General features: G+C 34.8%; 2 protein-coding genes across 3 annotated transcripts; both read left to right on the forward strand.

Annotated features, from left to right (window-relative positions):
- The first annotated feature begins 1,693 nt into the window (after window positions 1–1,693).
- On the forward strand, window positions 1,694–5,820 carry LOC142644607 (uncharacterized). Of its 2 annotated transcripts, XM_075819186.1 has the most exons (3): window positions 1,695–2,094; window positions 2,470–4,301; window positions 4,437–5,820. In XM_075819186.1, exons 2-3 carry the CDS (start codon window positions 3,914–3,916, stop codon window positions 5,621–5,623), a joined length of 1,575 nt encoding a protein of 524 aa, XP_075675301.1. In that variant the 5' UTR covers window positions 1,695–2,094; window positions 2,470–3,913; the 3' UTR covers window positions 5,624–5,820. The 2 variants fall into 2 exon arrangements, with proteins under 2 accessions (XP_075675300.1, XP_075675301.1); XM_075819185.1 differs by having other exon boundaries at window positions 1,694–4,301.
- Window positions 5,821–9,779: 3,959 nt separating this feature from the next.
- Window positions 9,780–12,509, forward strand: LOC142643129 (uncharacterized). Its single transcript, XM_075817668.1, has 4 exons — window positions 9,780–10,040; window positions 10,597–10,650; window positions 11,536–11,868; window positions 12,309–12,509. The coding sequence occupies exons 1-4, from the start codon at window positions 9,780–9,782 to the stop codon at window positions 12,507–12,509; spliced, it is 849 nt and encodes a 282-aa protein (XP_075673783.1).
- The last annotated feature ends 8,404 nt before the right edge of the window (window positions 12,510–20,913 follow it).

Raw genomic sequence — 20,913 nt, forward strand, 5'->3', positions numbered from 1 at the left:
TCATCATGATACCTTAGAAGCATTGATGTGTGGGAAAAATTGGTTATGGAGCGAACTTAAAGGTGTACCAAATGATGCTACCATTCAAAATGTTCTTGATGATTATGAAGAAAATGAAATGGAGGAAAGTAATGCCATGGAGCTTTCAGACTAATGGACAGGTATTACCATCCTTGATTATCCTTGATTGTGTTAGTTCTAGCGAAAAAATGCTACCCAATGACATTATATTTTTAATATTATTTATGTTTGTTTTGACAAGTCTTACGCTGTTAGAATTCATGATGATACAATATGGAGTTTAGTTAACTTTTATTACTGATACATGGACCTTTATGTTAAGGGATTTTTGAAATTTATTTTAGTAGTTGGCATTTGCTTGACAAACAACTGAAGAGGTAGAGGAAAATATTGCTCAATGACTTGATTGTGTAATTTTCTGTTGCTATTTGCTCAGAGGAAAATATTGCTCACTTGGCATTTGTTTAGTTGTTGTTTTTAGCATAATAGGTCCTTGTTCCCCTGCATTTGTTTTAGGGTTGTATTGCTTTTTTATTTCAAGGTTGTCTGAAACAGGTCCGGTGAATAATGTGTTGCTTCTTTATTTTATTTTATTTTTTTATTTTTTTATCTAATAAAATTTCTATCTCTATCTCAAAAAAAAAAAGAAAAAAAAGAAGAAGAAGAAGCAGATACAAACTAATCAATAATTTTTTTTAAATTTTTTTTATTAATTAGTTTTTTCTTTTTTAAGATAAAGCTATTGGTTAGTTTTTAAGCTAAAATGTTTTGGATTAAAAAAATAAATAAATGGGTTTTGGGTAGAGTATGGATATCCATGGTCAGGTAGAGTATGGGTAGTTGAGTCTTTAATGGCATTAGCTGTCAAGTAGTTGAGTCTTTAATTCAGCAAAAAAAAAGTAGTTGAGTATTTAATAGCATGAATATAATGCCAATTATTTATGTTTGTTTTGACAAGTCTCTGTTAGAATTCATGATGATACAATATGGAGTTTTGATGACTTTTATTACTGATACATGGACCTTTATGTTAAGGGATTTTGTGAAATTTATTTTAGTAGTTGGCATTTGCTTGACAAACAACTGAAGAGGCAGAGGAAAATATTGCTCAATGACTTGATTGTGTAATTTTTGTTGTTGTTTGCTCAGAGGAAAATATTGCTCACTTGGCATTTGTTTAGTTGTTGTTTTCTGCATAATAGGTCCTTGTTCCCCTACATTTGTTTTAGGGTTGTACTGCTTTTTTATTTCAAGGTTGTCTAAAACAGGTCCGGTGAATAATGTGTTGCTTTTTATTTTATTTTTTTAATTTTTTATCTAATAAAATTTCTATCTCTATCTCCAAAAAAAAAAAAAGTAGATACAAACTAATCAATAAAATTTTTTTTAAATTTTTTATTAATTAGTTTTATCTTTTTTAAAATAAAACTGTTGGTTAGTTTTTAACTTAAAATGTTTTGGATTTAAAATAAATAAATAAATGGGTTTTGGGTAGAGTATGTATATCCATGGTCGGCCCAGGTAAGGTAGAATATGGGTAGTTGAGTCTTTAATGGCATTAACTGTCAAGTAGTTGAGTCTTTAATTCAGCAAAAAAAAAAGTAGTTAAGAGTCTTTAATAGCATGAATGTAACGCCAAATATATGGGCATAGTCCCTCTATATAAGGCAGAAGAGTTTTTCATTTCAGATCATCGGGTGTCATAGAGACTAGCATACTTTCAAGTTTTCTTTCATCAAAAGAGCAATGTATTTTCTAGTCATGAGTCAGTAAAGCCTTTCAATCAGGCATAAGAGTGTTTCTACTTTAACCGTTCAATGTTCCAATAAAGATTATCTTATTGCCTATTCGTATTCTCTTTATCCAACATAACCCAAATAGCTTGTCATCTATCCATAACCCTTGTTCTTGAGTTTGACATAACCGCAGTGCTAAGGTTGATACGTCGTGGACCGGAGACCCTTAGGAAGAAGGTGCGTCTCGTCCCGCAGGCCTCAGATTGCAGAAAGACGACAGAACAGGTGAAGATAAGAGAAAAGAAGCGGAAGGCAGTGGACCCATTATTGGAAACAGGTTAGTACAACACTTGATGCTTGATTGATTTTCATAAATATTGTTTACAACTCAACTGACCTTTTAGAAAGACAATCCAAACCTAGAACAAACTAGGATATGGGCAACAGTAATGGCACAAACCCTGGCCCTCAGGCCTGGAAAGATCAGGTAGTGACAGAATTACCCAGACAAGATAATGACGTAGGACAAAAATATGTCTTCTCGTCTACAAAATATAATACAGAAGAAATGACTTATCAGTTAAACAACCTTATGGAATTGACCAATAGAGTATTGATCAATTGTGAAGGTATTCAGAAACCAGGTACGGACTTGATTAACCCAGACAATGTTTCAAGTGGAGACTTATACTTCATTTTGAAACAAATACAGGAAACGCTGACTCAAGTCGACGAAGCAATAAGAAAAATGGATTCTTCTCAAACCAAGGTACTGTTTAGCCCAGACACATCTTGGGCAGATAAAATGACTATGGTAGTTAGCAGTATTGCATTAGCGGCAGCCAATCAGGTTGCAGTTAATTACATGCCTAACATCATGCAATATATAGGATTGTATAGTCTATACCAAGCCTGTATTAGGTCAGTTATGCATAGAATTGCAGGAAATAATGACTTTGAACCATATGATGTCATAGAAGTCCGTCATGTCCCTTTACTTACGGGATTTGAAATAGGAAAGATCCAACCAAAATGAACTTCTTATCACAAGAAGTTGTCAACGAAGTCAGGAGAATTAGGAACAATTCTCTAGCTATTTATGGATATTCCTCATACAAGGAATTACCCTTACATAAATACTCAGGATCTATTAGGTTTCACGTGCCTAATACACCCTATAAAACAAACTACTTACCTTTTTACTTGAAAGATACTTGTAAAAGAATCTTTTACAGTAAGATAGTAATAAAAATGAAATTGGATTTTGTGGATTGATGCATTATATGTCATTATTGTGGAGAGACGGTTGACCACTTACTTCTTTATTGTGAGATGGCTTATCGGTTATGGAGTTTTGTCTTTATAACTTTTGGCTTGTCTTGGGTTATACCTAGTTCAATTTCAGACTTGCTTTTTGGCTTGTGGAATTGGCTGGAGAAGCATTCGTCTTAAATTTGGAACTTAGTTCTGTTGTGCATCTTATGGTGTATTTGGAAGGAATGGAATCGAATGATTTTTGAGAATTTAGATAACTCCAGTGATCAGATGCTTGCTTCTTTTGGTAGAACTCCTTTTGATTGGTCTCAGATGTGGGGACTCATGTCTAGTGATTTCCTCCCTTCTTTTCTTTGCTCTCTTTATTTTGTTAATTTTCTGTTGTTTAGTTTTCTTTTATGTTTTTTCTTTGTTTTCCTCTTCTTGTATTTTTGGGTTTGCTCTATGTTCTTCCTGCTTAATTTAGCCTTTCGTATGTATATCATTATTACTCACAAAAAAAAAATTGAAGTTCCCCGAATTACCAAATGAATTGATTGAAGAAATTCTTGTAAAAATCTTACAAGAAAGAAACAACGAAATTGGCTGGTATCATTACAAATGACGCAGTTAATTTCAGGAAGAAAGCTATGAAACATGGACTTCTGAACTATAGGAACTGAAGAAAAATTAATGGATAACCAAATCCATTTGATCAGAATAGAAAATGATTTCTCAGAAGAGGAAAACCCATACCTCTTTGAAATCAAGGAATATGACAGGATAAGAGATTTACTCAGACAAACCAGTTCTGAAAATCCTCTTGATCCAAAAATAAAAATGAAGATCTATTAGGCAAAATTGCCTTAAAGGATCCGACAAAAGTAATAAGGGTTAAACCAATGCAGTATAACCCAGCTGATCGAATTGAATTCAAGAAACAGATAAAAGAACTATTAGAAATGAAACTAATAGTAGCAAGTAAATCGCCTCATAGTTCACCAGCATTTTTGGTTGAAAATGAAGCAGAAAGAAGAATAGGTAAAAAGAGAATGGTCATCAATTATAAAACTCTTAACAAAGAAACTATTGATGATGGTTACTTTCTACCTAAGAAAGAAGAACTTCTGACGCTTATCAGAGGAAAGAAATTTAATTCTGGTTTAGACTGTAAAGCAGGATTCTGGCAGGTAAGACTTGATGAAGAAAGTCAGTTATTAACTGCTTTCAGCTGTTCTCAAGGACAATATCATTGGAAAGTAGTGCCGTTTGGTCTCAAACAAGCACCAGGTATATTCCAAAGAGACATGGACAACATATTCAAACAATACTCAGAATATTGTTGCGTATATGTTGATGATATCCTTATCCTTATCAGATAATTTTTTAGCAGATGCACTAACTAGAGAATTATCTGTTTTGTAGAAATAATGGAAGATCTCAATGAACTCGACATAGAAATTGAGGAAACTCGAGAAGAAATGAGACTCCTAAAAGGAAAACTCGAACATCTCCTATTCAAACGGAGGAAGATGCAAAGGAACCTTAATAAAAAGGTCTCCCGAGTAGAAGGAAAACAGTCAGTATTGGCTGTAGTACCATGTAAGCTCACCCTTACTGGTAAGGAAAAGATCTCTGTGAGTGACAAGGAAGACTACTCGAGTGGAAGTCAAAGTATGAGCGACATCGCAGACAAGGAAGAATATCCGAGGATTGACAAGGAAAATCCTGAAAAGAAAGATATCGAGAACGAACCCAAGGAAAAGAGTACTCTTGTACCTCTTGGTATTAAGTTCAGAGTTAATGCAGATTATCCTGAAAAGGGTATATCTTTTGAGCAATGGAAGACATTTGCTAGTATTATCCGAAAGGATGATGGTAGTAAATATCTAGACAATAGGTTTTTCTCAACTGACAATGGAGATCTCTCCAAGTTTAATATTCTTGCAGGTATGCAGCCTAAGCTATGTTATCAGTTGTTCCTTTCCGGATTAATTGATAATATTTACCCAGTAAGAAATCTAGCGGAACTTGAATTCTTTCCTTACGGATTCAAGAAGGCGGTGGAAAATTACCAGAAAAGAGCTCTTAAGAACTCTGATCGTGAATTATTCTTAAGTGTTCAGTCCAGCCTACCATGGTGGGATAACAATGGAGAATTCCATAGCCCCTACTGTTTTGTTCGACTTGGAACGAAGAATAATAATCAAGCCTTCAAGGAACCAGTCCAACGTGAAGAACTCATATTTACAGAACAACATCTTGAAGACCTTCGTGCTGAAGGATTGTTCCGAATCTACAAAAATACCCTTACTACTATTTCTCAAAGTAAGGAGATAAGAGTTAATTACAAGACCAGCAAAGTCCTCATGACAAGCTACTTCAACAAGAAGATGTCAGATGAGGACTTCAAGAAGTTTCGTGCTTATAAAAATTACTTTCTCACAAATACTCTTGATGCTGACGAAGCAACCAAGATAAAGTTTTGTGAAAAAGTCAGAAAATGCCAAAGTACTGATCACATGTGTCCCCACTGTATCTCATCACCAATTAATGTGCCCACAGACGTGGAAATGGAAAGTCAAGAAGACGACCCATGTGAAGACGTGTGAAGAATAGCTGCCAAGTGGTTGAGTCTTTAATGGCATGAATGTAACGCCCAATATAGTATGGGCATAGTCCCTCTAAATAAGGCAGAAGAGTTTTCATTTCGCATCATCGAGTGTTGTAAAGTTCTGTTTAGATAGAACTTAGCTGTTTAATTTTTATTTTTCTTATGAAATAATCAATAAAATCTTTTATTGTCATCTCTTTTTGAATTTGTAGAGACATAGATAAAAGTGTGAATAAAGTGTTGTTTACAATGGGTGAAATAAAGGTTCCTTACACAAACACTGCAAGTTGAGGAAATTCAGTAGGATTGCGAAGGAACAAATGAATGGTTGGAGAAAGTCGGATGGTGAGGTTGAGATCCTTCTCTATTGAGACAATGTTTGTTTTAGAATTACTTCCTTCATTCATGTAGTGAAAGAGATTCTAGAGAATGCATCATTTTTTTTTTTTTAATAATAATCTTAGTCTCTCCATCCAGACAAACCAAAAAGTCTAGAACACATGATTTATATAATAAATAAATAAAAAATGTTAAAAGTAGCATTTTTAATTGACGAGTTTTTTTTATATATATATTTTTTTGTTCTTTTGGGCGGAAATATTATATTTGGCTGTTAGTGCTAACTATTTTTGGTTTTTGCTGAAGATGGTTAATGAGCAAGTTCATCAGATACCTATGATGATGGGCTTTATCCCCTCACCCGTGCACTTCAATCTTCGATGGGACTTCGAATCTACACTTCACGGTCTTCAATCAACAGGTTGGACTTCAAAAATTATGGAGATCATGCGCCATTGGAAAATAGTTAGATATTTAGATCATTTGGTCTAGCACCATCTATCATCAAATACATTTATCTAGAAGCCAAGAGATTTATTGTTGGTCTGGAATTTGGAGGGTTTTTTGTTTATTTATTTATTTATTGTGTATGGATGTATGTCTTCATTATCTTATTATGAACAGATGGATTTTAATCAAATATATCAATAAAAAGGGTGAAAGATGAACAATAGTAGATTAGTAGTGATATATCTATCTTGATTTTATTCTCTTTTTTTTCCTATATATAAGTTATGCGAAAAATTATGTTAACATAAATTTTAAAAAAAAAAACTTTTTTTTATATAAGAAAATTTTTGTTAACATAAATTTTAAAAAAAATTGATTCGCATGTGAGTGTGTGGGTTTCGCATTTGACCATGTGGGTACTTCCCAAATATTTGAGTTTAATGGAATGCAATTTACTTTGTTAGGTCTGTAAGTAAAAGTACCCACACAATGACTTCAATACTATCATAGTTTTTTTTTAGTGCTAGGTTTTTTTTTTTTTTTGGTTTAGTGTCACAATTTTTCACTCATTCTAATATGAGGTATATATGTTTTTTGAGAAATGATATATTCACAACATTTTCACAATATTTTTACAACAAATCTTAAGTGGCAGGTTGTTACTGGTTGTTATTGTTGGGGCAAAAAAGTAATCTTGATGTTAGGTTCAAATTTGAACCAATAACAACTAACCACCTATGATTTGTTGTGAAAATGTTATAAAAATGTTGTGGACGTAGCACTTCTCATGTTTTTTTCCACAAAAATTGCATATTTAAAACTACTAAGACAACTAGAATTGTCATAAGGTTAGCTAAAAAAAATGAATGTTGTTTCGATAGTCATTTTTTGCGATGAGATTTATATACTTAAAAATTATTTCACCTATATCATTTCAACGCTATTTTGGTGTTCATTTTTTGGAGTTAGCCTTAGAAACTTTAGGTTGTATCAATAATTTGCAAATGCATAATATATGTGGACAAACGTATAAGTCTCAAATTGGATTAAATATTTTAAATTTCAATCACAAAATACCTAGAGGTGTGATGAATGTTATGCATTTGTGGATAAAATATTTTTTTCATCACACCTCTGGGTATTTTGTGATTGAAAAATGTAGTAATCTCAAGTTATAATGGATTGAAATTATTATGCACATACTCAAAGACTCTTTTATTTTTTGTGATAAAGGTTAATAATTTGCATCCATTATAAATTGTGAATACTAAATTTTCCAATCACAAAAAAAAAACCTAGAGGTAAACATTATTTCACTTACAAATATATAATACTCATCACACCCCTAGGTTTTTGTTATTGGATCATATGTCTTACATATGATAATGGAAAAATGTTGCGGTAAAAGAATATAGGATAAACTGCATGTTCGGACTCTATTCTTTACATTGTATTTTAATTTGGTCATTAACTTTTCAGCTGTGTCAATGTTAGGGATCAAATTGGCATAATTAAAAGGTTAGAGACTAAATTGAAATATGATGTAAATGATAGGGACTAAATAAGTACTTTACCCAAGAATATATATATATATACACACACACACACACATACTACACGCGCTTCGTGCGTGTAATGGGGCTATTTTTTTAGATAGTTTTTTTTTTTTTTTCTTTTATAGGAACTTGGAGTAGTTTTTTTTTTTTTAGAACATGAGGTAGCTTTTTTTTTATAGGAACATGGGGTAGTGGGAAGTTTTATAGAACATGGGGTAGTTTTATAAACATGGGTTGGTTTTTTGCTTTTAATTTTTATCAATTTACAATTTTAAATTAATTTCTCAGTTTAAGGAATAAGGATAAGTTAATTAAATTAGGGGTATTTTTGACAATAAGTTAATTATTATGTACGTACTCAAAGATTCTTCTATTTTTTGTGATAAAGGTTAATAATTTGCATCCATTAAAAATTGGGATTACTAAATTTTCCAATCACAAAAAAAACCTGGAGGTAAACATTATTTCACTTACAAATATATAATACTCATCACACTCTAGGTTTTTGTGATTGGATCATATGTCTTACATATGATAATGGTAAAATGTTGCGGTAAAAGAATATAGGATAAACTGCATATTCGGTCTCTATTCTTTACATTGTATTTTAATTTGGTCCTTAACTTTTTAGTTGTATCAATGTTAGAGATCAAATTGACATAATTAAAAGGTTAGAGACTAAATTAAAATATGATGTAAATGATAGAGACTAAATATGTAGTTTACCCAAGAATATATATATATATATAAACACACACACACACACACTACACACGCTTCGTGCGTGTAATGAGGCTATTTTTTTAGATAATTTTTTTTTTCTTTTATAGGAACTTGGATTAGTTTTTTTTTTATTTTTAGAACATGAGGTGGCTTTCTTTTTATGAGAGATGCTACGTCCACAATATTTTTACAACATTTTCACAGTAAATTACAGGTGGTTAGTTGTTATTGGTTCAAATTTGAACCTAACAAGAAGATTACTTTTTGCCCGAATAATAATAACCAGTAACAACCTGCCATTTAGGATTTGTTGTAAAAATGTTGTGAAAATGTTGTGGACATATCTTTTTCTTTTTTTATAGGAACAAGGGGTAGTCTTTGTTGTGTAGATGGGGTAGTGAGAAGTTTTATAGAACATGGGTTGGTTTTTTGTTTTTAATTTTTATCAATTTACAGTTTTAAACTAATTTTTAAGTTTAAGGAATAATGATAAGTTAATTAAATTAGAGGTATTTTTGACAATAAGTTGATTATTATGCGCTTACTCAAAGACTCTTCTATTTTTTGTGATAAAGGTTAATAATTTGCATCCATTAAAAATTGGGATTACTAAATTTTTCAATCACAAAAAAAAACCTGGAGGTAAACATTGTTTCACTTACAAATACATAATACTCATCACACCCCTAGGTTTTTGTGATTGGATCATATGTCTTACATATGATAATGGTAAAATGTTGCGTAAAAGAATATAGGATAAATTGCATATTCGGTCTCTATTCTTTACATTGTATTTTAATTTGATAACACCAAGTTGTCACAATGGGTAACTAGTAGAATTAAAGCTTTCCAGAAATCTGTTGGGACTTCGCTTGAGGGATTCGAAGAACAAGTTACAGGTTTGCTCTTAGCTTTAGAAGTGTGAAGAAAAAAGCGGATGCTTGATGTAGCTTCTAAGAGGAAGATGGATAAGGCTGAGCCCTAAGGGCATCGTGAATTAAAGAGTTTATTGAGTTCGTGGGGTGATGAGAATGAGTCAGAAAGGAACAGGAGTGCTAGTAGGGATCGAGATGTTGTAGTGCATCAATGAATTTGAGAATTGTTTCATGGAATGTGAGAGGGCTGAATGAGCAGGATAAGCTGCTTCAGGTTAGAAATTTGATCCGAAAGTGGAAAGCAAATATTGTCTGTTTGCAAGAAACTAAGATGGAGTTAATTAATAGAGGTGTCATTTGTAGTTTGTGGGGAGGGCAGCATGTGGATTGGCTCTACTTAGGCTCTGTGGGTGCTTCAGGTGGGGTTTTATTGATGTGGGACAACAGAGTTGTGGATAAGCTGGAGGAAGCGGTAGGTCGTTTCTCTGTCTCTTGTAAATTCAAAAATGTGGTGGATTATTTTGTTTGGGCTTTCACAGGTGTTTATGGACCCAATCAGGGCCGGCCCTTCCCTTATGCAAGTTAGGCAATTGCCTAAGGCCCCAAGCGAAAGGAGGGCCCCAAAATTTAAAAAAAAAAAAAAAAAAAAAGGGATAGTAGGGGCAAAAAACAAAAATTTTGGTAAATTTGGCTAAACATTATTATCCTCTACACAAACCAAAAATCAATCAGATAAACTACAAACCTGGTTTAAGAGATTAACCACAAAACAATCACAAATCAAAATAAATAAAACAACTCAAACCCTAAAAATTTTATCTTTCTCTCTGCTCTCTGCCTCTCTCTGTCTCTGATTCTCTCCACTCCACTGTTCTCATCAGACTCATCTGCTAAACAGCGCAGCTGCACAAGCAAGGCAGCTCATCTGCTCAAAATTTTAGCTTTCTCTCCGCGGCTCCGCCTCTTTCATTCTTTCTTTGAATCTGCTCTCCGCCTCCCTTAACAGTTAACTGCTCACTGTTGTTCAGCCGTTTAGGGTATCAGACATTCAGACTATCAGGTTCAGTTGTTCTTCACTTCAGGTATAAATTATTTGGTGGGTTTGGGCCTAATTGACTTCAATGACTTGTAATAAGATTGGCTGATTTGGGCCTTGGTTTGATTTATCAATTTTGGGCCTTCATTTTTTTTTTTTTTTTTATATATATAAAGCCTAGTCTTGTAATAAGATTCAACCATAAGATTCACCCCCCTCCCCCTTTTTTTTTTGTTTATAGATAGGATTTGTTTTGTGTTTTTTTTTTTTTTTTGGTGGGTGGGTCTTATTAATAAGCCTTGTGTTATTATTTATAGTTGTGCTTAAATTTTTGATATGCTTGTGCTTAATTTTTTTTATTTTTTATTTATGCAGGTTCAGATTGCTAAAAATTTGTTATTGTTTGGTGAAACTACAACAATACTTTTTATATAAATCAGGTTTTATTTCTCATTTTCTCTACACTTGAGAGTTATTTTTTGTTTTAGTCTTTATAAATATATTGTTTGATTAGAAATGTCTACTAAAAAATATGCATCTGGATATGATAAACTTAAAAAAAGAAAAAAAGAAGAAAAATTAATTGAAAATGAGATGTTAGAAGAACTTGAATACAAAAATTTAATTAGTCAATTTGCATCTCAAAAGACAAGAAAAATAGATTTGAAATGAAATATATTATAATATAAAAATATTAAATAAACATTAATTTAATTAATATATAGGTATAAAAACCCTTCAAAATATATATATATATATAGGTATAAAAAAGGCCCCATTTTTTGTTCTCGCCTTAGGCCCCAAAATGTCTAGGGCCGGCCTTGGACCCAATAGTGATAGAGACAGAAGTTTCTTTTGGGAGGAGTTATCTGGCGTTTGTAGTTGGTGGGATGTGCCTTGGTGTGTGGGAGGTGATTTTAATGTGGTGCAGTTTCCTTCTGAACGCTCTGGTTCTGCAAATTTCACTACAGCTATGCATAGGTTTTCAGCTTTTATTTCCGAGCATAGCCTTGTTGATCTGCCTTTGGTTGGGGGGAATTTCACTTGGTCTAATTCTAGAGAGGTTGCTTCTAGATCTAGATTGGACAGATTTTTGTTGTCAGCAGATTGGGAGGAGAAATTTCCATCTGTTTGTCAATGCCGCCTATCTAGGTTGCTTTCGGATCATTTCCCAATCATTCTTGAGGGTGGAAATTTATACAGAGGCAGAAAACCTTTTAGGTTGGAGAACATGTGGTTAAAGGATGAGGGCTTTTTGGAAAGGGTGAGTTCATGGTGGGAGTCTTATCTTTTCCAAGGAACTCCGAGTTTTTCTTTGGCTAACAAACTGAAGATGTTGAAATTGGATTTGAAGAGATGGAATGTGGAGGAGTTCGGTAATTAGGTCTTAGGGTGCAGAATTTGTGGAAGCATTTTAATGTGTTGGAAGTTATCGAGGATGATCGTGTTCTTACAGCGGAGGAAAGTAGGGAAAATGATCGAATTCATGGAGAGTTAGAAAAAACAACTTTGTTGGAAGAAATCTGCTAGAGGCAGAAATCTAGGGCTCTTTTTCTTAAAGAGGGAGATAGGAACACAAAATTTTTTCATTGTATTGCAAATTCTCATAGAAGATGCAATACTATCGATAGACTTATGATGGATAGAGAGTTATCTACGGATCAGGGTCTCATTGAGGGGTGCATTACTTAGTTCTATAAGCAGTTATACTCGGAGACTGAGGTACACAAACCTCTTTTGGATGAGGTTGTTTTCTCTAGAATTTCTGAGGAAGATGCCTCTTGGTTGGACAGTCTTTTTGATGAGGATGAAGTATTTGGTGTGCTACATGACTTCAATGGTTATAAAGCGCCAGGTCCGGATGGTTTTACAATGACATTTTTTAGTCTTGTTGGAGCATGGTGAAAACATATATTATGAATGTGTTTCATATTTTTCATGCCCACGCTGTGTTTGAAAAGAGCCTAAATGCTACTTTTCTCGCTCTTATTCCTAAGAAAATTGATGCAATGGATGTCAAAGACTTTTGGCCTATTAGTTTGGTGGGAGGGTTGTACAAGATTATTGCTAAGGTGTTAGCCAATCGAATGCGAAGGGTGGTTCATGGTCTTATTTCAGAATCTCAGAATGTCTTTGTGAAAGGTAGACAGATTCTAGATTTTGTCCTTATTGCTTCTGAGTGTATAGACAGTCGATTAAAGGCAGGGGTTCTGGGGGTGTTGTGCAAACTAGATATTGAGAAAGCGTACGACCATGTGAATTGGGAGTTTCTCTTGTTTTTGTTACAGCAGTGTGGTTTTTCCAAAAAGTAGAGAAGGTGGATCAGGTGTTTTATATCAACCTATTAAATTCTCTATTTTGATCAATGGTTGCCCTTCTAACTTTTTTGGGAGTTCTAGAGGTCTTCGGCAAGGTGATCCTTTATCCCCTTTTCTCTTTTATATTGTCATGGAGGCCTTGAGCCGTATGTTGGTTGTAGCTGCTGCAGCAGGACAGTTTCCAGGCTTCATAGTTGGGAATGTAACTGGTTCCTTAATGACTGTGTCCCATTTACTGTTCGCGGATGATACTCTTGTTTTCTATGATGCTGACAGCAATCATATAACAGCCTTGCATGGGATTCTCTCTAGATTTGAGGATATGTCAGGGCTAAATATTAATTTAGGAAAGTCTGAATTGGTTCTAGTTGGGGATGTGCCTGATCTACATGAGTTAGTGTAGATTTTGGGCTATAGGGTGCTCTTCTGCTGAAATATTTAGGTCCTCCGTTGGGTGCTACTTTTAAAGATAAGACGATTTGGAATCTTATTTTGGAGAAGATGGAGCGAAGGCTAGCTGGATGGAAGAGGTTGTATTTATTTAAGGGGGGTAAGGTTGCCCTTATTAAGAGTACTCTCTCTAGCTTACCTACGTATTTCATTTCTCTCTTCCCTATTCCAGTTAAGGTGGCCAAGAGGATGGAGGAATTATAAAGAGATTTTCTTTGGACTAGTATTGGGGACGATCGTAAAATTCATTTAGTAAATTGGTCTAAGATTTGTAGCCCAGTGAAGAATGGAGGGTTAGGCATTAGGTGTTTGAGAAGGTTTAATTCTGCCTTATTAGCCAAATGGTTGTGGCGTTATGGTTTGGAGGATGATGCCCTTTGGAGAAGGGTCATTGGGGTGAAGTATAGGAATGGGTGGGGTGGCTGGTGCATAAAATTTTTGTCTGGGGCATATGGTGTTTGTTTGTGAAAGTTCATTAGAAGTGGCTGGTTGAGTTTTTCCAAGTTCATTCGGTATGATGTGGGTGATGGTACTTGTGTGAAGTTTTGGGATGATGTGTGGTGTGGGGATCATCTTCTTAAGGAGGCGTTTCCAGATTTATATAATATTAGTAGGTCAAGGGATGCTTCGGTCTCAGAGGTTATGCGCTGTGCAAATGGGAGAATTTCTTGGGACATGCAGTTTCTTCATTTAGTGAATGATCAAGAGTCTCAATCTTTGGATTCGTTTTTGGTTTTGATCTATTCCACTAAGGTGCAAGGTGTTGGTTCTGACAAACTTTGTTGGAAGCCAGCTAGCAGTTGAAGGTTCAAGGTGAGCGAGTATTATCAGTCTCTATCCCCTTCTAGTGTCATTTCTTTCCCTTGAAAAATGGTGTGGCAATTGAAGGTTCCTCCTCAAGTAGCTTTCTTCACTTGGACCGCGTTAGGCAAGATTCTAACTATAGATAATCTTCGGAAGAGGCATCTTGTTGTTCTTGAGTGGTGTTTTATGTGCAAAAGGTATGGGAAATCTGTAGATTATCTCCTCCTTCACTGTCCCATAGCTTTTGAGATGTGGAGTATGATCTTTTACTTGTTTGGTATTTGTTGGGTGATGCCGCAAAGGGTGGTGGATTTGTTGGATTGTTGGTCATGCAATTTCAGGCGGCATCGTAATATAGTTATTTGGAGGTTTGTGCCGCATTGCTTGATGTGGTGTATCTGGCGAGAACGAAATTCTAGAAGTTTTGAGGGTTGAGAATGGTCCATTCTTGAGTTTAAGTCTTTTTTCTTTTTTACTCTTATCGAATGGTGTTTTATTTTACCATCTTTTTCTTGTTTCTCACTTCCTGTGTTGATTGATCATTGTACCTTGGTTTCTTGGTGTTTATGCCTTTTTCGTACATTTCCTATGTACTGGGCTGAGTTTTAATAAAGTTTTTATGTTACTTATCAAAAAAAAAAACTTTATCTCACAGCAAACTAAATAAGGGAAGCTAGAAGGTTGTTTTTCAACTCATTTAAAGTTTCTAATAAACATTGTAAAATGAAATAGTTTTATAAAAAATGCTTAATGAAAATGACTAATTTTCTAAAAAATATCATTACCGAAACAAATAGAGCATAAAGAAACCTATAAGCTTTTATGTTCAGTGTTAACTGCCCCCAACAGCCAATGCCAATTTAAAAAATTTCATATGCATAATATTTTACAAACTTTCTACACGTAACAACCAAACTTATCAGTAAGGACATGTTTGATAGACTATAATAAACACTTATTCCTATGGTTTAGCTATTCGTTAGTTTTGTTATATTTTTATTACAGGGAATAGTTATTCTTTATGAAAAGTTATTATTTAAAATGAGAAATAATTATTTTTCTCTAAAAAGATTGTAATATCTATTCCTTAAGAGGTGTAATAATTTTAAAAATAAATATATTTCCAAATAAATAAATTTTTCATAAACACATCAAAAAATATTATTTTTAAGGAAATAAAATTGTATGAATAAGATATTTCTTAAAATAAATCTTAAATGTTATTCTAATCTTACAACTTAATTAGAACCAAACTTATGAATAATTTTAGTTTTTTCATTGTGGGGTCATGGATTTTGGGATTTGGCCGAGAGCATGTGGTTTTGGCCGAGAAGCATGGGTCGTCCGAGTCCGAGGAGTACTATCTCCTCGGACTAAAGTTAAACGCAAATCTAGTATAGATCCTAATGATCAAAGATAACCTTTCAGAAAGTTCTAATGATAGCAACGAGCACCATGAATGTACAAGAGGGATAAGGGCTCAAAAATATCTAAGGGGAAGCTGCTACCACCGCATTAATGAGGAAGTGACATCTGAACAGAATTATGGCAGCCTTACAGCCACCCCAGAAGACTTTTAGAGGGGCTGATGGGACAAGTATCAGCATAAACCATCAACTGTCCACATGTAGTCCACATGTAGGGTAAGGATGAAGGGAGAGATGTAATATAAATAAGGGTAGAGATCCTAGAGAGGGGGGACGAGAAAAGGAGAATATAAAGCACTGTAGCAATCTCAATAACTCTTGTAACCATTGTCATCCTATATATACTAGAACAGAGCTCCTCGGATTGTGCCGAGGACAAACTTTCTTGCACAAACAGGGTACAATTCTTGTTGGCTCATCATCCGAAACCATACTAACTGTTGTCCATGCACTAAAACCTAGCTCTTTGACCCACTCTCTACAAATTTATTGTACTAAGTTCACTGGGCCAAAATCCCTTACATTTTGGGCTTGGTCTGAAAATCGTGTCCCTACAATTGGCGCCGTCTGTGGGAAGAGCTTGTGTAATAGTGAGTGTAACGGTTAAATATGATGGGCTTGGGCCCCCATCAGCAAAAGTCATTGGGGAAAGCCATTATGGTGGCCAGTTTACTATGTGAGCAAGTCACTACGTGGGGCACACATGATTGTTGTCCTAACTTAGCTTCCGCTCAGGTCTATACGACGAAGTGCGGATTATATGGGGAGGACTACTGAATGGGGCACAGTTCTAGAGGCTTCTGACATCAAGTATATGCCTCGTACCTTTGTCAAGGGTCAGGTCCTCGCAAATCTGGTGGCTGAGTTCGCTGAGCCTCCATTAGAAGAAGTGGCAGCAACACATGAGAAGGGGCTCTGCGGCGGGGCTAGTTCTTGAAGGTATATATTAGTATCTTTTAATCCATTGAAGTGGTTAAACAGAACCTTAGTTATGACGGGTCCTCGGACCTCCTGCTTTGGGGAAATTAACACACACTGACATCCATTGAAGTGGTTAAACAGAACTTTAGCTATGACGGGTCCTCGGACCTCCTGCTTTGGGGAAATTAACACACACTGACATCCATTGAAGTGGTTAAACAGAACCTTAGTTATGACAGGTCCTTGGACCTCCTGCTTTGGGAAAATTAACACACACTGACATCCATTGAAGTGGTTAAACAGAACCTTAGCTATGACGGGTCCTCGAACCTCCTGTTTTGGGGAAATTAACACACACTGACATCCATTGAAGTGGTTAAACAGAACCTTAGCTATGACGGGTCCTCGAACCTCCTGCTTTGGGGAAATTAACACACACTGACATCCATTAAAGTGGTTTAACAAAACCTTAGCTATGACGGGTCCTCGGACCTCCTGTTTTGGGGAAATTAACACACACTGACATCCATTAAAGTGGTTAAACAGAACCTTAGCTATGCCGGGTCCTCAGACCTCCTACTTTGGGAAAATTAACACACACTGATATCCATTGAAGTGGTTAAACAGAACCTTAGCTATGACAGGTCCTCGGACCTCCTGTTTTGGGGAAATTAACACACACTGACATTTATTGAAGTGTTAAACAGAACCTTAGCTATGCCGGGTCCTCGGACCTCCTGCTTTGGAAAAATTAACACACACTGACATCTATTGAAGTGGTTAAACAGAACCTTAGCTATGCCGGGTCCTCGGATCTCCTGCTTTGGGAAAATTAACACACACTGACATCCATTGAAGTGGTTAAACAGAACCTTAGCTATGTCGGGTCCTCGGACCTTCTGCTTTGGGGAAATTAATATACACTAGCATCTATTAAAGTGTTAAAAGAGTCTTAGCTATGCCGAGTCCTCAAACCTCCTGCTTTGGGGAAATTAACACATAATAACATTTCTCTTCAAAGTGTTTAAACTATAACTCAATCATGCCTCGGTCCTCAAACCAGATGATATGAGAAAGTTAAAACTTCATAACATTTCTCTTCAAAGTGTTTAAACTATAACTCAATCATGCCTCGGTCCTCGAACCAAATGATATGAGAAAGTTAAAACTTCATAAAATTTCTCTTCAAAGTGTTTAAACTATAACTCAATCATGCCTCAGTCCTCGAATCCCATACTTTGGGGAATTATCATTCCACAACATCTATTTGTTTCTCACTAAGTGTCAAGACAAGCCCAATATTATAACCAAATCCTTAGATTAGTAGTTCTGAAAGAAGCAATTCACAGTATAAATATGGGGCGCATGAAACGACACTCCCTCAGGTGTAAATCAAAGGATCAAAGCAGAATCGACTCTTAAGAATTCAAAACCCCACTTTTCTCCTCGGATGCGAGGAGAAAACCGGAGTTTTGAGGGGCTATTGTGGGGTCATGGATTTTGGGATTTGGCCGAGAGCATGTGGTTTTGGCCGAGAAGCATGGGTCATCCGAGTCCGAGGAGTACTATCTCCTCGGACTAAAGTTAAACGCAAATCTAGTATAGATCCTAATGATCAAAGATGACCTTTCAGAAAGTTCTAATGATAGCAACGAGCACCATGAATGTACAAGAGGGATAAGGGCTAAAAAATATCTAAGGGGAAGCTGCTACCACTGCATTAATGAGGAAGTGACCTCTGAACAGAATTATGGCAGCCTTACAGCCACCCTAGAAGACTTTTAGAGGGGGCTGATGGGACAAGTATCAACATAAACCATCAACTGTCCACATGTAGTCCACATGTAGGGTAAGGATGAAGGGAGAGATGTAATATAAATAAGGGTAGAGATCCTAGAGAGGGGGGACGAGAAAAGGAGAAGAGAAAGCACTGTAGCAATCTCAATAACTCTTGTAACCATTGTCATCCAATATATACTAAAACAGAGCTCCTCAGATTGTGTCGAGGACAAACTTTCTTGCACAAACCGGGTACAATTCTTGTTGGCTCATCATCCAAAACCATACTAACTGTTGTCAATGCACTAAAGCCTAGCTCTTTGACCCACTCTCTACAAATTTATTGTACTGGGTTCACTAGGCCAAAATCCCTTACATTTTGGGCTTGGTCTGAAAATCGTGTCCCTACATTCATTACAACACATTTTTATTCCTATTAATAAAGATTATCCTTCATGTCGTTATCCTCATCTAGTACACCAAACGTGCCTTAAGAATAGTTATTCCATTACAACATCTTTTATTTATAGTAGCAAGGATTTTTTTTTTTTTTTTGATGGGATAGTAATAAAGCTTTTTATTTCTAAAGTAATTTTTTAATTTTTGTGGCAAATGAATTATTGGGTGCAAAAATTGAAAAGTATAAATTTAATTAAATTCTAAACCATATATATATATAATGAGAAACCATTACATGTTTTAGAAATGTATGGTTTAAAAAGTTGTAAGCTAATAGCCTAATACCATGCATAATTTGAACATTTTTCCAAAAAAATATACAATTTAAATTATGTAATTGTAATTATTTTTAATTGTATCTATACATATGCATAGGGTTATACACTAGTATAACTAATGCGAGAAAGAAATTGTCAAATATAATAATGTGAGAAAATGGAAAAGTTTTAAAATTAGTAAAAAATTGATGCTATTAAATGATGTTGTCACGTTATATATATATTCAATTAAATGATCATTTAATTAGGATTTAAAATAAAAAATAATAATTTTTATAAAAATACTGCAACAAGAGTAATCACCTTGAGGATTCAATTATCAAACGTTTCTTGGGACATGGTTTTAAAACTAGTTTATCAATAATAAACAAGCGTTTGAATCTCGCCTACCTAAAAAAAAAAATCCAATTGATATATTGGCTTGTTTGTAACCAACCATCAACATGTAGTGATGCCATCTATCTCAAATTCCGCGAATATATATATATATATATATATATATATATATATATATATATATAATGCTTAATAGAATGTTTGAAGGAATAAGTTTTTTTTTTTTTTTTAGAGTTTCAAACTATAGCGTCCGTTCCTGATGATAGATCTTTATTATCAGACCAAGACACCAATTAGTTTTTGATGTAGGCAGAGATTGAACCACAGATCTCTTACACAACCATCAGAAATTTTACCAGTTGAGCTAACTAGAACTCACTTTGAAGGAATAAGTTTAAGAGTTGGATGTAGTAGTCAAAAAAATGATAATCAGAGTAATTAGGTAACCGCATCTCTTAAAAAAAAGAAAAGAAAAAGAGATTACAGGCCCGTTTGGTTTAAAATATATCATCACTCAATTTTTAATTCTCATCACTCATCACTCATCACTTAAAATAACTCAATTTTCCAAACCCATTGTTTGGCACCTTAACTCATACCAGTTTTCAACTTCAAAAAGGTGTGGCTGGGTTTCTTAAAAAAAAAAAATCCGTTTGTCAAACATTGCGGCTGGGAGGTGGAAATTACAAAAATGCCATTGAAAACTGAGTTATGAAAATTGAAAACACCTAAAATGTGTTTTCAGTTTCCATAACTCATCACTCAAAAATCAGAGAATTGAGTAATGGAAACAAAGACTGAAAACGAAGCCAAACAAAAAAATTTGTGTGAATTCATGTGTTTTGATAACTCAGTTATGAGTTTTAGTTCATATTACTTAAAACTCCCCTAAACCAAACAGGCCTACGTGACCGTGTATCTTATCCATATGGTTCAAATGGAGCCTTTACCTTTATTTGCATGTTTCAATCAAATTCAAAACTTTCTAATGTCTGTAGTGTAGAATATAAAGAGTAACATTTATGTATTCAATCATTTTGACAGCAAAGACAATAATGCATGACAGTGTTGATAGTTTGAATATTTGATGCAAGTAATGGTTTTATTCATCCAAGTAATAAACCCCATCTCGTGAGAGTGACTGTAGACAATTGAGAACCATTAAGCAGAGGAAGACGAATCGAGTTTTTTTTTATGAAAACAATGAAGGTTGGGTTTCTTTTCAGTATGAACGACTACCTAATCTGTGTTATTGGTGTGGCCACCTAACCCATGATGATATAGACTATGTTTTGTGGCTCCGGAGTAAAGGAACATTATCGGTTCAAGACCAACAATTTGGACCTTATATTAGGGCCAGTCAATTCAACCCAGCAAAGAAATCAATAGTCAAGGTTCAAGGATATGAAAGCACAACGAGGGCTTCAAAAACAAGGGGTGGCATGCAAGTCGGAGTAAATACAGTGGAAGGGGTATCACCGATGGGTAGTACGCCGGAGAATGGATCCGATGGAAGCTCGAGTACCAGACCCGTATC

The sequence above is a fragment of the Castanea sativa genome, chromosome 7, assembly GCF_040712315.1.
Source record: "Castanea sativa cultivar Marrone di Chiusa Pesio chromosome 7, ASM4071231v1".
In the NCBI taxonomy this organism is placed as follows: domain Eukaryota; kingdom Viridiplantae; phylum Streptophyta; class Magnoliopsida; order Fagales; family Fagaceae; genus Castanea; species Castanea sativa.

Excerpts from the sequence above, each read along its gene's own strand:
- LOC142643129 (XM_075817668.1), top strand. The coding sequence starts at position 9,780 with ATGAATTTGAGAATTGTTTCATGGAATGTGAGAGGGCTGAATGAGCAG. Across the intron at positions 10,041-10,596 it reads TGGATAAGCTGGAGGAAGCG|CCGTTTAGGGTATCAGACAT; the intron begins GTAGGTCGTTTC and ends ACTGTTGTTCAG. Across the intron at positions 10,651-11,535 it reads TCAGTTGTTCTTCACTTCAG|TTTCCTTCTGAACGCTCTGG; the intron begins GTATAAATTATT and ends AATGTGGTGCAG.
- LOC142644607 (XM_075819185.1), top strand. The coding sequence starts at position 3,914 with ATGCAGTATAACCCAGCTGATCGAATTGAATTCAAGAAACAGATAAAA. Across the intron at positions 4,302-4,436 it reads TGGTCTCAAACAAGCACCAG|AAATAATGGAAGATCTCAAT; the intron begins GTATATTCCAAA and ends TCTGTTTTGTAG.